Genomic DNA, 15,374 nt, shown 5'->3' with positions numbered 1-15,374 from the left:
TTTACCATCTATAATTAAAAAAAAATAAAAAAATAAACAAATACAAAATGCATAAATCTGGATACTCAAGATGGCTACTCGAAGTACTGAGTACTGAAAAGATGGCAGCCTAGGGGGCTTGAGCATGCAGGCCTTTTTCTCATCAGCATAAATCCTGCCTGGCTGCTGATGAGCTTTCCAGCAAAAGGGCCACAGAAAAAAGGCAAGCCCCAAAGCTAACATTACCTTACGAGAGCCTTGGTATTGAAACAAGGGGAAGTAATTTCCCTTTCTGCCCTCCTATATACACATACAGTATAGTTTGAACTGTAAGTAAAATATATCCAGCCTAAAGTGGCGGGGTATATTTTTGCAAGTAGTTCAAAAAGTCAGGAGGAGTACAGAATGTGGCCAGATGTAACTACCACTTGAGCTCTCGCCCTCAAGCATGGGCAATAGAGCCTTGGCTGAAGATTTCCAAGCCAGTGGGGATGTGGGCCAGTTTGGCTAGAAAAGAAAATGCTCCCCTGAGAAAATATTTGGTCAGGACCAGGGGGTCGACCCAACCCAAGTTTGGGATTGCAGGGTTCAGCCATGCAGTGGTCCTGCAGTTGCCTTCACCTGAAAAGAACCGAACATTCTTTCAGCCCCTATCAGTACTTGCTGCACTTTCCAAGGGTATTTTTGGACAGTGAAGCTGTTATTGTGAAAGCTGAGATTCAACCATTTACATCTGAATATAAAAAACAGCCACTCGTGTATTCTATATATCTTACCAAGAAGACAAACAATACTGTAGGCTATGACTGCACAGGAATAATTGTCTTGGATTCAAACAGAGTCCAATTATTTCCTCAAAGCCTGCTGTCTTGCAACACAGCAGAGAGAGAGAACTAGACGTGACAGGGGGCATCAGCAGTGTAGAATCTGGATAATATAGACAGCTACTTCCAAGGTAACCTTGCACAAGGCACTGAAGACCCCAAACAGTCCAGTAAAGTTGCTAAAATATTGTAGAAAAGGTGGTTGAACTGGGCAGTTCCTATGTCTTGCTATACATTAGCATTAACATGAAGAAGTACGTTGTCTTAAAAGACTTGCTCACCATGTTTTCCCCACATAAATAAGAATTGTGCTGCTTAAAGGTAGACCGTGATTCCTAACCACCACATCCCCAACTCATGCTGTTCTGTTGCTTGTCCTTGATTTTCCTTTCTGCTGTACGTTCAAGTGTGTGTGTGTGTGTGTGTGTGTGTGTGTGTGTGTGTGTGGTTGGGAAAAGATAAAGTTGGTATAAAAAGGAGTGTGGGTGAACAAAAGTAAAAGTTAAGGAGAAATAGAAACACAACATAGGGAAGAAGTGGCAAAAGAGGACGAGGGTGAGGGGAGAGCAGGGGATGCATGCGTTTTAGAAAGTAGTTTAAATATGACATCTGCTTCAAGGACAGTGGGTGGGCTTGCTAGGCTTTACAAGACACTTACCAAAGGTTTCTGAAAATGACAAAGCAAGGAAAGTAAATAGAAAAAGAGGAAGAACAACATAGTTCATTTTAGGTTAAGGTTGTAAGTGATTGCCACGCAAAGATTAAAGAAACTACAGTTTAGCTGGGTCTTGTGTCCCGCCTCAGTATTTTAGTTTTTATTACCATGAGATACAGTGGAAGGAACAGTAAATGTTCACGTCACAAACTTCTTGTTTACCATAAATTCTATTTATTTTATTTTTTTGGTAAAAATCAAAATAACCAATTTAAGTGTTAATTTGTGTGTTAATAATTTCGAAAATCTAGTCTTATTTTTCAGTTATATTTTATTGGTTGGTTTATTTTATTTTATTTTTTCAGTTTTAACTTGTGTTATGGGTCATAGCCAAATGAAACGTGTTGAAAACTCTGCAATGTGCACTGGGACACATCTGAGTTTCACACACAAATACAGACAAAACACATAAAAAGAGAGACAACAAAACAGCAGTCCGTTTCAGCTAGACAGGACACATGAAGACAATTGAAGAAATCATGAAACAGATAAAGACAGATGATACAGAGGTTAGACAACAGGCAGGACACTGAATTTCTTTGTCCATCATCCATCATCAAAACTAGCAATTTTGCAGATTGTCTCTTAGAAGTTTCTTGATCCTACAATACTACCCCAGTACTGCTATACCACAGTGACTACATACAACTGTATAACAGGCAACCTCGGATGTCACAATAATATTTGTCAAAACACATCACACCATTCTAATATTAATCTACAGGTCAAGATAAATTGATAACTGAAATGATGAAATAAACTTTATAAAAGCTACATTTCATGTATTGTCTAGCAACAGCTCAAAAACCTTGGATGTAAAAAAGTTGCACCAAGGATATACATAATGGGTTTTGGTGAAAAACACTGAATGTAAAAAACTTTGAATATATGAATCTAAACAACAAACTTTTTGGCTCATTTACAAGAAAACAAGAAAACACCAGAGTGAACCTTTAAGGTTAAAGGCCTAAGTTGTTTAGGAGAAGGCTGGCAGTGCAAGAAGTCGAGCATGTAGGTGACAACATGTTAGATGTTAGAGCTCTTTCTTGTGAGAGTCCCTTGTTGGGGCCTCTTTGCCCTCCAACATAAGTCAAAAGCACTGGCTGATAGCCTTATCCAAAGCACGTCAGGACAACCTATCCCCAGAGGAGGTCCTTGGACCGCTATGAACCAAGAAACAGTTTTCAGTACATCATCCCTGGGGGAGCAAATAGTCACACACATTTTGACAGAAGGTTTTGTTTTGACATCTTAAAAGTCAAACGTCTGCCTCAAAACTGGATTGCACCAGTAAGTTAAACATGAAACCTATCTAAAATTAACACCATCTTAGGGAGCTGTGGAGTTGCTGATGACAAATTGATTCTTTTGAGTGTACAGCTCATGAGGGCCACAACTGGGGCAGGAACTCAATGGCAACAGACTCTCTATTTAGTGGTGTCTGCGCTGATTTACGTTTGCAGCAACAAATCAAAGAGGAGTCATTGGATTTTTCGAATTGGTGACAAATCATCGACCTAAAATATCTACCCCTTATTGCCCAGAGCCACTCCAGGGTCTACACTTAATTAGCTATATAATTAGACTTTGCTTTACTGGGCCTCTCAGTGGGGTTTAATCAATGGGAACAAGACAACATATCCACCACTGAGTTGTGTCAGTAGAATTGGGACCGTGCTCTCATTGTCTACTATGACACATTTTTGGGATGTTATGTATCATTTGACCTCGTCCAGTAATGTTATACAAGCTGTAATTTGTTATTTTCAACACATCTTGTGTTGTTAGAGCACTAAAGCTAAAACAATCAGCCTTTATACTGTTGTGTGCCCTCATAATTTGAATTTAAATACTTTAAAAATAGCAAACACGCAGGTTTAACTGGGTCAACACACATTTGTTTTAAATTCAAAAACGTGTTGTACTGAACACAAGGATTACACACTCCTATAAGGGTTTAATGAATTGTGAAATCTATTCGGCAACTGCAACTACTGAGATCAGTTGGATAAATCCATGTTGCACTGTAATTAACCTAAAAACAAAGCACAGTATTTAGTTCCTCACAAGTTTTCATTATGACAAAATTTCCATCTGAAAGTCATGTTATTTTCAGTGAGTGTTTGAGTAACTTCCCAAGCTTGAGATATGAATCCGTTGAAAAACTAACAATTACAAATAAAGAGAATGCAGTCACATTAGTTGCACAAAGCACAAAAACAAGCATGTTAAATATTGCCAAAAATGTCCTTGGAAATCAAATAAGTAATAAGTTAATAAGATGGAAATAGGCAGCACCATGACGCTTTGGCTTTCCTTACCTGAGCGTAGCTGTTTGATTCGCCCATTACTTGCACTGGGGTCAATGGGCAGGAAGTCTTTGTACCAGGTGATTTCTGGGTCAGGGTTGCCACTGGCAGCACAGAGCATGGTGGCTGTTCGAGTGCGCTCCACTACTTTGAGTTGAGGGCCCATGTCAATGTTAGGGAAGCCTGGTGGGAGTAGGTCCTCTGTGAAAAGAACAGGAAGAGAGGGTACATGATTTCTCTGACTTACAAACGCAGCCTTTGTTGCTTAAACATGTTCCCACTGAAAGTAGTTACTTGTAATCCTTATGCATATATTTTGTTATCACTATAACTGAGAGCTATACTAACATAATTATAATATATATACTATTATACTGCAATGAGTCTTTTTGACACTTTTTTGCTGTTGCGGCCATCACATTCTCACCAATATCTGCTTTTTCTTTTTTTTACACACAATTGCTGGAAAGATCTTTGGAGCTGATTGTCTTTGCTGAGACATGTAGGACTTAGCAAAGTCTAATTGTAAAAAAAACTGTAGCATGTGTAGTGTTTGATTTATCTGTGTGAAATTAAATTTGACATATGAAAACATAATATGTTTACATAAGTGCACAATGTTACCATAAACCTTGAAATCATACAATCCCATTACGAAATCTATTCTCAAAAACAATCTAAAAGAGTCCAATGATGCATTTGTATTCAACATTTTGCTTTCCCCTCACTGCTGAGACAAATGCACTTCTGGAGGTTGAGATTATAGTCAGCATGTACAGTAGCCAGAAAATAAGCCAATTGAGTACACAAGGCTTGGGTAAACATGTAAACTGCATTTCATTAAGAATCTGGCTTTCCCAGGGGGCTGTGTTGAGGCATTGAGGTTTGAGAACAAAGACCGAGAAAAGCAAGCGTTGTGCTTTCTCTGACTTTTCGTAAAATGATCAAGCATTTAATCATTAGAGAAAGCATCCTGTAGCCAAAAACTCACAAACTGTATTCCCACTATCTAGCTAGCTTGACCATGTGTCTTCTATTTAAATGTTCTTACAGAAGACTCTGACTCCCTGCATGTATTCTCCGTATACCATGTAGTAAATAAAGGATTTCAAATGCAAATGGAAGATCCAAGGGGGAGACAATAGAGTGAAAAGTAATACCAGAAGAAAAGTCTGGTAATCCCTGCAATTTATCCATCTAGTTTCCCCATGTTCAGTGAAATAAATAACTCTCAAGTCAATTTGAGTTTACACAGAGCTCTGCAAAGCCACTACGTGGTTGAGACACATTAAAACCGCTAAGGGCCATGGACTGAATACCAATTGAAACTGTCAGAATTCACTCTGACATTAAAGGTGCAGAAGTTGTGGTACAATTTAAGCCACTTTGACTGTTACACTTTACTGTTACACCAATTCAAAAACCATCACAAAAGCTAGCATTTGCAATTATTATTTTTTTTTACAAAGATTGTGATATCCTTGCAGCCAATACTCATACATGATTGAACAATTATTCCACAGTTAAGAGATGACAGTGTAGTGTGCTCTATGGTCATTGTTCTCCTAATGCAGACTCCCTGCTCTCTTGGGGCAATTAGTCCCATGGATCAAATCACTTGACCTCTACCCCAACTGGAGCCAGAGCAGTGACTCATTCTTAGATGATGAGAGCTGAGGGGGAAGTACCCCAAGCTGCAATATGCATCAGAAGCCCATGGTCACTTCGCAACTTGGAGAAGATTGACTGACTAAGATGATGGCCAGTGGTGCAGCAGAGGTCAGTGTTCATCCGGAGAGCCAATGACCTCATGTCCACTCTGCAGACATCATGGTGGTGTTGTCGGCACCCGGGGAGTACTAAATTAAGGGAAATTAGGACAGTAAGTTATGTCGCAGTTTTAGAGTCACAGACTTTAAAAGCAGAATTGGTCTATCTGCCTTTGCTGGATAGGGAGAGCTATTCTATATTAAATTTGCCACTTAATACAAATAAGACTGTGAGCATTGAAATCATGATGGGTTAAAAAGTGATAATTATTCCAAAGTCTTCTTCTTTTAAGGCATGCCAGTTAAGTATTTCATATTAAATGGATGGCAAAAAGACAAGCAAGAATTTCAGTTTTATGAATATTAGTGATTAATGTAGCTTACATAATGAATTAGCCCTAAAGGTGTTTTATTATTTCATTCTTTAGTCACCTAGATACATTTGGAAAAGAAAACTTTGTGTTTTTATGCACTTAAATTATATGCTAGAATTGTAAATAAAACACATACAGGAGAACAGAAGGAAGAACCAGAGGGTCTCAAAACTAAGTCCAGACAGTTTACCTATAACTAAGTCTGACATCAGCAGAGCATGATAAATATTTCAATGCTAGGTTCAAAGAACTAAAGGCATTTACACTGTTTTAGGCTCTGTGCTGTATCCTCTCCATTGATTATTAATGATCACCCATGTATAATCTCTTCATACCACGTTCCCCTGAAGCTTAGAAAAGCAGTGGCAAACCTACACTTCACTTTAGAAACTTCAGAACAAGACAGGGCAATGTGTTCTCACAAACGCCCTCTTCTGTATGTCATCAATGATCTATGTATGAGATGGCAAAAAAGGTGCTGCACTCTCGTATCCCTCTAGCTAGTTCTGTTTGTTGGAAAAGGATATCTGCAAAGGGTAGTTCTGGCCTGTTACTCTGGGTGTTACATCTGATCCATTTGATGTTGCCATGGCCTATCTGTGCTTCACATCACATTAACTCTGACTTTGTGGTATGAAAACAGTAGACAGAGGCCTACACAGACTACAGTAATGAAGTTGAAAACTTACAGAGTAAGTGGATTTGAGACTAATGAAATTAGGCAAGTGACAGAGGGAATCTGCCTGAAGGAGCAAGGGAGGGCAGAAAAAGGTGGGCGAACAAACAAACCAACCAAAACAGAAGTAAACAAGAAGCAGGGATGGTGGATTCATGGAGAGATTATGCTATCGTTACAGCTGCTCTGACCTGATACAGCACCAGAAGCCTTTCCTGAATAAACGGCATGTATGCTGGTTACTTACTTCCCCAGGAATAGAGTCTGATACCATCTTTCCCCCTGAAGCTTACAGGCTCTGTCCATAAAGGCAACCATGCAAAAATAAGCAGATCACTCAGTGAGGAGTGTTACTTCAGGGTTAGTCAGCCTGACTGTGAATAGGAGAAGGCGACCAATAACATGGGCTGATAGTATCCTAGAATTCCCAAAGGGCCAGTTCCTCATAATGGCGTAGCAATTGCAATTCTATGATGTGTGCTGGGGGTTCTCTGTGATCATATGATAAATCACACAGGACAAACAGAATTGATGCGTGCGCACAATTGGTCAATAACAATGTGTGTGTCTATTTTGCCTGGAGCAGCCTTCGTCACTTAGGCCAACAATCATCATACTACAAGACACATGCTGCAGTTACACCCTGCATCGTGCAAAGAATTCTCAACCTGCCAGATAATATTTTATTTTTCTGTTTTATTTTACAGACGCACATTTTATATATTCATTTACATTTATTGTTGTTTAACACAGTGTAAACGCTAAAGCTAAAATATGATCAAATAAAAAACAAAGAAACTATCAAACTGAGTATAAACTGATGACCATCTGCCTGATTTGAAGGACATCAAAAGAAGCCTCCTCCATTAGGTATAAAAAGAAAAAGAATCTCTACTCCAGAGGTTCATTTGTTTCAACAGACAAGGTGGGAGCTCTTAAAGATAATCTTAATCTTCCCAGCATGCTACCAATCTCTTTTGTTGGGCCACCTTGTTTTTTAGAGCCACAAAGGCCTTTTTGATGCATCCCATTGATTTAGAAATTGGTCAGTGCTTGTACACACATACTCGTATTGTTGTTGGCAGATGCTGATGAGTGGCACCTGGGCAGCTCAGCTTGGTCCTCTCCACTGCTGTATAACACTTATGAAGCAATGTATAAGGCCTTGCAAAGACACAGCTATAGACCATTCTTTAGTTAATGGAAAACCTTTGGCATCTTTTCAACAATGAAGAATTGTGTTTTTCATACCCTGGAAACTTTTCAACATAACTGCAAAGATGGCAATTTGCTCAATGCATCTGTTAATTAAGAGTAGGCTTTCAAGCCATGCAAGATGAAGAAGAGTAACCTAAGGTTTCTGTGATGTTAAACTGTACATGTCCACAACAGCTGTCATGATCAGCATGACTCCAAAGCTAAGCCTCCTACAGGCTGACCTTATCTAGATTTTGATTTTTGTCATTCTCTTTGGCTTTTTAGGGTTGGCTTGAGTGCCATCATTATGCATACTTGACTTTAATTTCACTTTTGCCATTTAATATCATTACACAAGTGACAGGTGCAAAGCCTTTAATCAGCCTCTGGTTAGCTTAGCTACTGCCGGACCGTTAATCTGCCGACTCATGCCTGCTGTTGCTTTCTGCTTTCTATCACGCTAAGTGTGGCCCTCCTAAAAAGTCCGTCCTTTAGACTCATTCACTCCCGACTAATCCCATTTCTACTGATTCACTACTACCAAACATCTCTTTTGATCAACTCTATACAAAAGGTCTTTGTGATTACATATGCTATTTGGCACTTTCACTTTTTCCCAAGCATACAGTACACTGATGAATGAATATTTAATTTTGGAACTCCTACTGCTATCCTATTCCCACTATATAGCAACATAATTACATAGTATTCAATATCTGTTGCACATACAATATAATAGTCTGTTATCAAATGTACTTTACACCATTAATAGTATACCTAACCTATGCTCCACTCAATGAGACACCTGGTAGTTCCAGTGCCTTTCTCTACTCACCTACACAAAGAATAAAACCTACAACTTTTGTAGTGCTGGTTGTACCCAAATGTTTTCACAAAATTGGCCATATAGTATTTGACTTTTTGACATTTGGCACGTGGTGTCAAAGCTGCTTGTTCTGAGCCATCAGTTATCTCATAGAGTGGAAAGAGATATTGCAAGAGAGAGATAGAGAGAGGTAAAACTCTACTGGCTGGGACTGAAGCAAATGCCGTGGGGTGCTCCACCTTCCCCCACACCTATTACTCATATTATTATTTTCACTTACTGAAATGATTTAATTTCATCAGCAGAGTAATCAGGTTAACTGATTACCCAGTGCCACAGCATAAAGACACAGGCTTTAAGCAGGTCTGTGCGTTAATACCACAGAGGGACTGCTGGGAGAGAGACAAAGTGAGAGAAAAGGAAAGGAATAGCAAGACAGAGAGAGACAAACAGAAACAAAGGTTAAGATTAGAAACTATAAAGTGTGTGGATGATAAACATAGTGGAAGAGGATGAAAAATGCCGATGGCATGCTCTCTTTCACACAAATAAATGCAATCTGAATAAGTAGTTTAAGTAATGGGTAGACCCAGCTGCTCAGACTCTGGATACAATGCTGTATAACTGTATTTTGGGTGCTAACCAAAAGTTTGTTAATAGTAAGCTTAGGGCACCACAGTTCCTCCAAGGTCCAAGGTTTCCTTAAAAAATGTGGGCCACATATTTGAGACTAAATTGTTCTCATTGACCATACAAGCTTGACTTCTAACACCCACCAAAGACTTTGTTTAACACCATGAATTTGTATTCTTTATGTTGTGTGTGTTGTGTTTGTTTTTTTCCTGCATTTGATTGTGCTGTGAAGCTAACCAACTAAACGCCACCAGCTAATGAAAAGAATGTGTGAACCCAATTGTAAACTTCTTGTCTTTATTCCAACCAAACAATACACTAGTCTGTTTCACTTAGCAGCTTTTTTCTTTGCAGTTGGCAATTTATGATACAGCTAAATCTCCCAACCAAACCAAATGGAAGTTTAAGAAAATTCTGTACTTTCCCTATCTTCATTGCATCTGTATGTGCCATTCTCTGAGTTCTATGACCAATGGGATTCCTGTTGAATTGCTTGAGAAATATACAAAGGAAGACAGGGGGACAGTGACACAGAAATATCCAGGGACAGAGAAGAACAGCAACACAGGGGAAATCTAATCACGGTGTCTCTGGCCCCAGCACTGATAGCCCTCTCCGGATAGCCATCTCAGCTGAATAATGGTTATTATACAGCCAGCACTCAACCTCTACCCCCCTGCTCTGTTCCCGGAAAGACGCCTGATGTCCCATTGGTATTCTCTACACCTAGCACATCAACCCACCAAGGGCAACATTTACATCAAAATCTCCAAAATACAACCCAAGAGAAATAGTCTGAAAGACCAGTTAAGAGAAAGGAAAAGGGGCGGAAAACACAGAAGGATTGGACGCTGAAAGTAAAGCAGAAGTTTTCAGCAATGCTTATTGCACTGCAAAATGAGTTTGTTGGGTCAGCGCTCTGACCATATGAAGACTCCAAAGGGTAAGCCATCTATTTACTTTTTCTTTTCTTACTGGTGCTTTACATGCATTTACAGAGGCAAGCAGTTAACTTAGGCAACTGTTGGTTGACTGTGCACCCTGTAGGTCTCTGAAGCTGAGAAAGAATAATAAAAAGCTGTTTTTGACAATCGTTCTATGGACTATATGTGTCATATTTACTTTTTTATATGTGTGCTGTAAATGAAGAGAGCACAAATGTCCTGTAAGGAGAAGGTCACATGGCTGATTTCCACAGCAGCCTGCCTGCTGTTGACCCCTATCTTTTAAATGAATAAATGGGAAAATGGTGAAAATGTAAATATAATGTAAATGTAAAAGTGTGAGAACTGTCTGACTGTTCTGACAAACGGTGGCTTGCAAACACTTTCCACACCACGTCCAATTCTTAACACAGCCCATATTAGGCCACGTTCATAAAGCTATCATCACCACTGAGCTAAACAGCAAGTAGACAGCTCGTTTGCCAAAGAAAGGCAGTGATAGCAGCCAAGAGGGGGAGAACAAATGGCAGCAACCACCACAGGTAGCAGCTATGACCAGTGTTTTGTCAAATGTGAAAGCCAAAAGAATCAAGGAAGAGAAGAATTGATGGCAAATACCAGGAACTAATGGAACTAATGAAAAGCATGTTTATAGATAGTACTAGACAGGAAACAATTTTACCCTCAGGTTGAGCAGCATAATAGTGTGCAGCATCATTTCCTGTCCATTATAGGTAAAGAAGGGAACTAAAGACATCCATATCCCATCAGAAGCGGCTATACTTTGAGGACAAAAGGCTTTTAAATATTGTCTGCTTATGTGTAAAGGAAATAATCTATGTAAAAGTTTGACTTCGTAAGAGTTCTTTGTGTTTCTAGTGTTTGTTTTTATAGTTTTAACCACTTCTTAACAAATACAAAATAGTAATTGGTTCCTGAAATTATTTTATATTTTATCTTCTATTATTACATTTTTCAGATTTGAAGATCCAGCCCCTGTAAGCCCACACAACATTTTGATTATATATTTTCAAATTAACACTACAGCGGCAGTCAGTATTTCTGACTTCTGTGAATAAAATGTGATTAATGCATTATGTGTACTTAGCCTGATATGCTGCACCAGTGTCTGTACAAAGTGATGGAAGGGGAAAGGAGCGACAGTTAACGGAGGGCAGCAAGATGCTGAACAGCGGGACAGTGGCTGCTCCGACACTCTCTGCTCCAGTGCTGACCATCAGTGAAGTCGGCTTTTTTGAACCAGGCGGTGGTATGGCACGGCGGCAGGAGAGACGCTCCATGGTGCGCTGGGTTTTTATAACGGAACTATGAGCAGGACACACACTTTTACCTTCTCTGAGAGTGTTTTCCTGACATGCGATTTGTGATGTTTTCACATCAGAGACGACAAAGAATGGCATTAAAACGTGAGGTAGGCTAAAACATGAGACTTATGTAGCCTCATTTTCACCATAGGAACTATAGATGTAGGAGTTTAGTGTTCTGATCGGACTGACTACATTCGGGTACAGCCCTAATATCAATATATTACTTTCATTAAAACTCATGAACAGAAGGAAGCTGCCCTGACAAAAGGCTGCTTCTCTGATGTGGTGAGCCACCGTGATAGACACAGCACAGACAAGAGAGAGGAATAATTGTCTAGGACAGTTCCAAAGATCCCCTGCCTGCAAGGAGAAAAGGTGGACAGAAAAAAAACAACATAAAAGGGGGGGTGGAATCTGTTTATCCGTCTGAACTGGTGGAAGTCTCTCTTTCTCTCTCTCTCTCTCTCTTTCTCTCACTCACTCTCTCTCGTCAGGCTCCTAAGGCATCTGGGGTAAGACAGGCGAACTCCAGGGGAGACAGGAGATGAGGCCGGGGCCATTAAAGGAAGTGCCTCACCGTAGAGAAACGTCAACCAGTCAGGTCTGGTTTAGTGGTGGGTGGCTTTGAGTGTGCGTGTGTGTTCCTGTAAGTGTGTGCGCATGTGTTTGGGAGGGTGGGACTGTGTGTGGTGGCGCAGTGGGCACCTTGAAACCTGATGTCAGTTTACCACACAGTGTGGGTGGCAATGCTGCTGTACAAGTCTTTTAAAATGTGGAATTCTGTTGTTTAATTGTTAGAGAGGTAAGTGTTTTAAAGAATGTATGCCACCTCATTCAATCACAAGAACAGTTCAGCTTTATTCTCCTAAAATACATCCTCCAACCAAGGTTGGAACATGCTATGAGTAATCATATGTATAGCCTCTTCATGCTTGTACTTTGCACTGTGGAAAATTGTACATATATGTGTACATGTATACATACGTTATGTACATATATGTTTATATATATATATACACACACTACTTACTGAGCCTGTGACGGAGCCTGAGCCAACGTTGCATAAGACATATATTTTTAAAGATTTGTTTTCTGGTATTTTTCCCTGCAGTGTGTGGGGAAATAAATAGGAGCTACATGAGAGCCAAAACTTCTCAACTTCCTTTATACAACTTTTTCAAAATAACTTAAGTGGCTTGGATGCTGTCAGAGGATGTAACTATGCATAATTTTATGTCATATCTAATTAATGATGACATTGATGAGAAAGTGTACTTTGACAGCTTATCCAGGCACATACCCATAAGTTCAGCAATAAATTTGGAGTCACAAGTAAAGCAGTCTTTCAACTGCAAAATATGTTTTAGAATTCATCATTTAAACAGCTTGCATGATAACTGAGAATGTTCCTCTTCCCTTGTGTCAGTATTTTCCAATTCAACTTCAGTAGTGCCTACTCTGTGGTTGGAAACAAACAAAAAACTCCCCCAAAACGAGTCTTTTTAGAATTTTTTGTCATATGTGAAAAAAGTCGAAGTGATTTTTTTTCCATATAGGTGACCTAAGTTCCAAAACCACTGCTTTATCAGGTGATGAATAGGGGTTATATGAAACAACTACACATACCAAACCTCAAAACAAAGACTGACAGTAATTGCAAAAAGATTTGGAGGGAGGTGGATGGGTGGGACTGTCTTGGTGGGCCATTAGCTTAGTGTAATTAAACCACTAATGACAGATTTGGTGACACCTTTGGTGAGCAGAGCAACAATTATGAATATGTGGTGGCTGGAAATGAGCAGCAGGCCAGTCAGAAGACTGCTTGGTAATTGCTTAATGTCACTTCGGGATGTGGAGATGACAAGCGGACATGGCAATAAGGGTCACAGAGGATGTAGGCATTCACTGGGGCGGGAACAGTTGGAGTGTTGGATAAATAAGTCACTTAAAACGATGACAAGACCGAGAGGATGTGGGTAGAATGCTGATAAGCTAGGTAACAAGCAGGACTGTTAGGAAGAAAAGTGGACAACCGAAGACCTCAGCTACAATTTCACCACCATCATTTCCTGCTGTAAAGCAGCATTTGACAGAGAAATTGGTGAGTGATCAAACTTTCTCCTGTCAGTAAATAAATAATAATAAAAGAAAAAAAACATACAGTACATAGCGTACCAAATGAAAAAACTATTTCCCCTTCAGCTGTAATAACTGAATCACGTCCCCATACTCGCAGAGATGTGATGCTTAAACCGAACTGTATTTTAATGAAGGATGTGACAGAAAATATGGGTGTATGGGTTTGTGGGCAGAAGAGAAAGATAGAGGCTAGAGAAACACATGTTGGATGTGGCTTTGCTCTTTAGGGGCCAAGGAGCACGTTGTTCTTTAAATATGAACAGCTGCTGTTGAATCCAGTAGGATCTGGGCTGCACTCCAGAACACAAGCTTTGTAATCATGAAGAAGTCCTGGATTGCATCTCCCAACTGGCCTCTCTTTGACTGCGATTTCCTTAACACTCTTGTTCTTCATTTGTCCCTCCGATAGGTATACCTTTCATCTCACTAGGAACTGCAAAGTTCCAACATTATTCATATGTTGATTATGCATTTTGTTGTATATACTCTTTGAGACTATTTAGGTAAACGTATGTCTTCTCTTTCCTCTACTCAATCTTAACTGAGTTGTATTCTCCCATCATAGAATAAATACTCAATAATCATGCGGTTAGGCTTACAGTCCACCTTTTACCACAAGAAGCATAAGCACGTCACTTGTGAAGCACACAGGACTTTAAAGTCTTATCAACTCTGCCAATCCTGCAGGCCCTCATCATGACCTCTGTGTTGTACGACTTCAGTCACCTGGGCTGGTGGCTCATGTATATGCATGATTCTGGTGGTCCAGGCCATATCCCCTTGCTCTTCTTTATGCATGAGTTGGGGCATTGGTTGTCACTCGCACAGGAACCACCTCTTTCTCCCAACTCTCATTCCATACTTAGGTGTGGGGAAAAAAGCTATCATAATATAGTCTGGACTATCAATTTTCTGTATTATTGCATTGATATTGTTGTTGTTTTTTTAGCCATGTTCACCTTACATTGTAAAATATGTACTGTTCCAAAACGCAATTATTAATATTAGTATTGTGATTTTTTCCTATTAATTAGAAGCCATTGTGAGCAAGTGATTGTGATGTCCAGCTGCACTGATAGTCCAGTTGCACTTTAATATGAATTTTTGTGCGTGAACATGTACTCAGAACTGCAGTAATTGCAGGATTGCAGAGAACTAATTTACATTTTATTAAATCTTATGGGACTGAAATACTGGCGCAAATTTAATGAAATATAATGACAGACACAAGGGAAGGTAGAACCAGATGCAGGAAATCTAACTGCTTATTTCAATCAAAGTTTAACTAAATAGATTTTGAAAATTCTTGGACATGTAACAATACATTTATTTAAGGGGATTAAGTGATTTTAAACACATTGTTATTACACTAATACTGATTTGTTAAGTTCTTTATTATTATTATTATTATACTATTGCATGTATATTACATTATATCTATATCCATCAGATAGTGCATGAGTGACATTTGTCATATATAGGGTTCTACAGTTGGAAGGTAGCAATTGGTGTTTTATAGAGAAAAAAAGAAGGAAAAAAATTGACACTATCAGTTTCTCATTAAGAAACACATTATGAAAATGACCTGATATGGGAGAAAACATAAGGCTATCTACGGCTACAGGTTGAATCACCAGGACAATCAAACCAGTGAGTCCTTA

The 15,374-nt window shown here is 39.3% G+C and overlaps 1 protein-coding gene across 11 annotated transcripts in view; it reads right to left on the bottom strand.

Annotated features, from left to right (window-relative positions):
* Positions 1-15,374, bottom strand: part of ptprsa (protein tyrosine phosphatase receptor type Sa) — a 234,709-nt gene that overhangs the window by 96,598 nt on the left and 122,737 nt on the right. For all 11 annotated transcript variants that reach the window (XM_051377403.1, XM_051377406.1, XM_051377407.1 and 8 more), the window contains one exon: positions 3,840-4,028. In XM_051377403.1, the coding sequence (XP_051233363.1) occupies positions 3,840-4,028 (189 nt within the window). The remainder of the gene's footprint in view (positions 1-3,839; positions 4,029-15,374) is intronic.

The sequence above is a fragment of the Dicentrarchus labrax genome, unplaced genomic scaffold (genome assembly GCF_905237075.1).
Source record: "Dicentrarchus labrax unplaced genomic scaffold, dlabrax2021, whole genome shotgun sequence".
NCBI lineage: Eukaryota > Metazoa > Chordata > Actinopteri > Moronidae > Dicentrarchus > Dicentrarchus labrax.
This window is presented reverse-complemented; position numbering and strand designations above follow the sequence as displayed.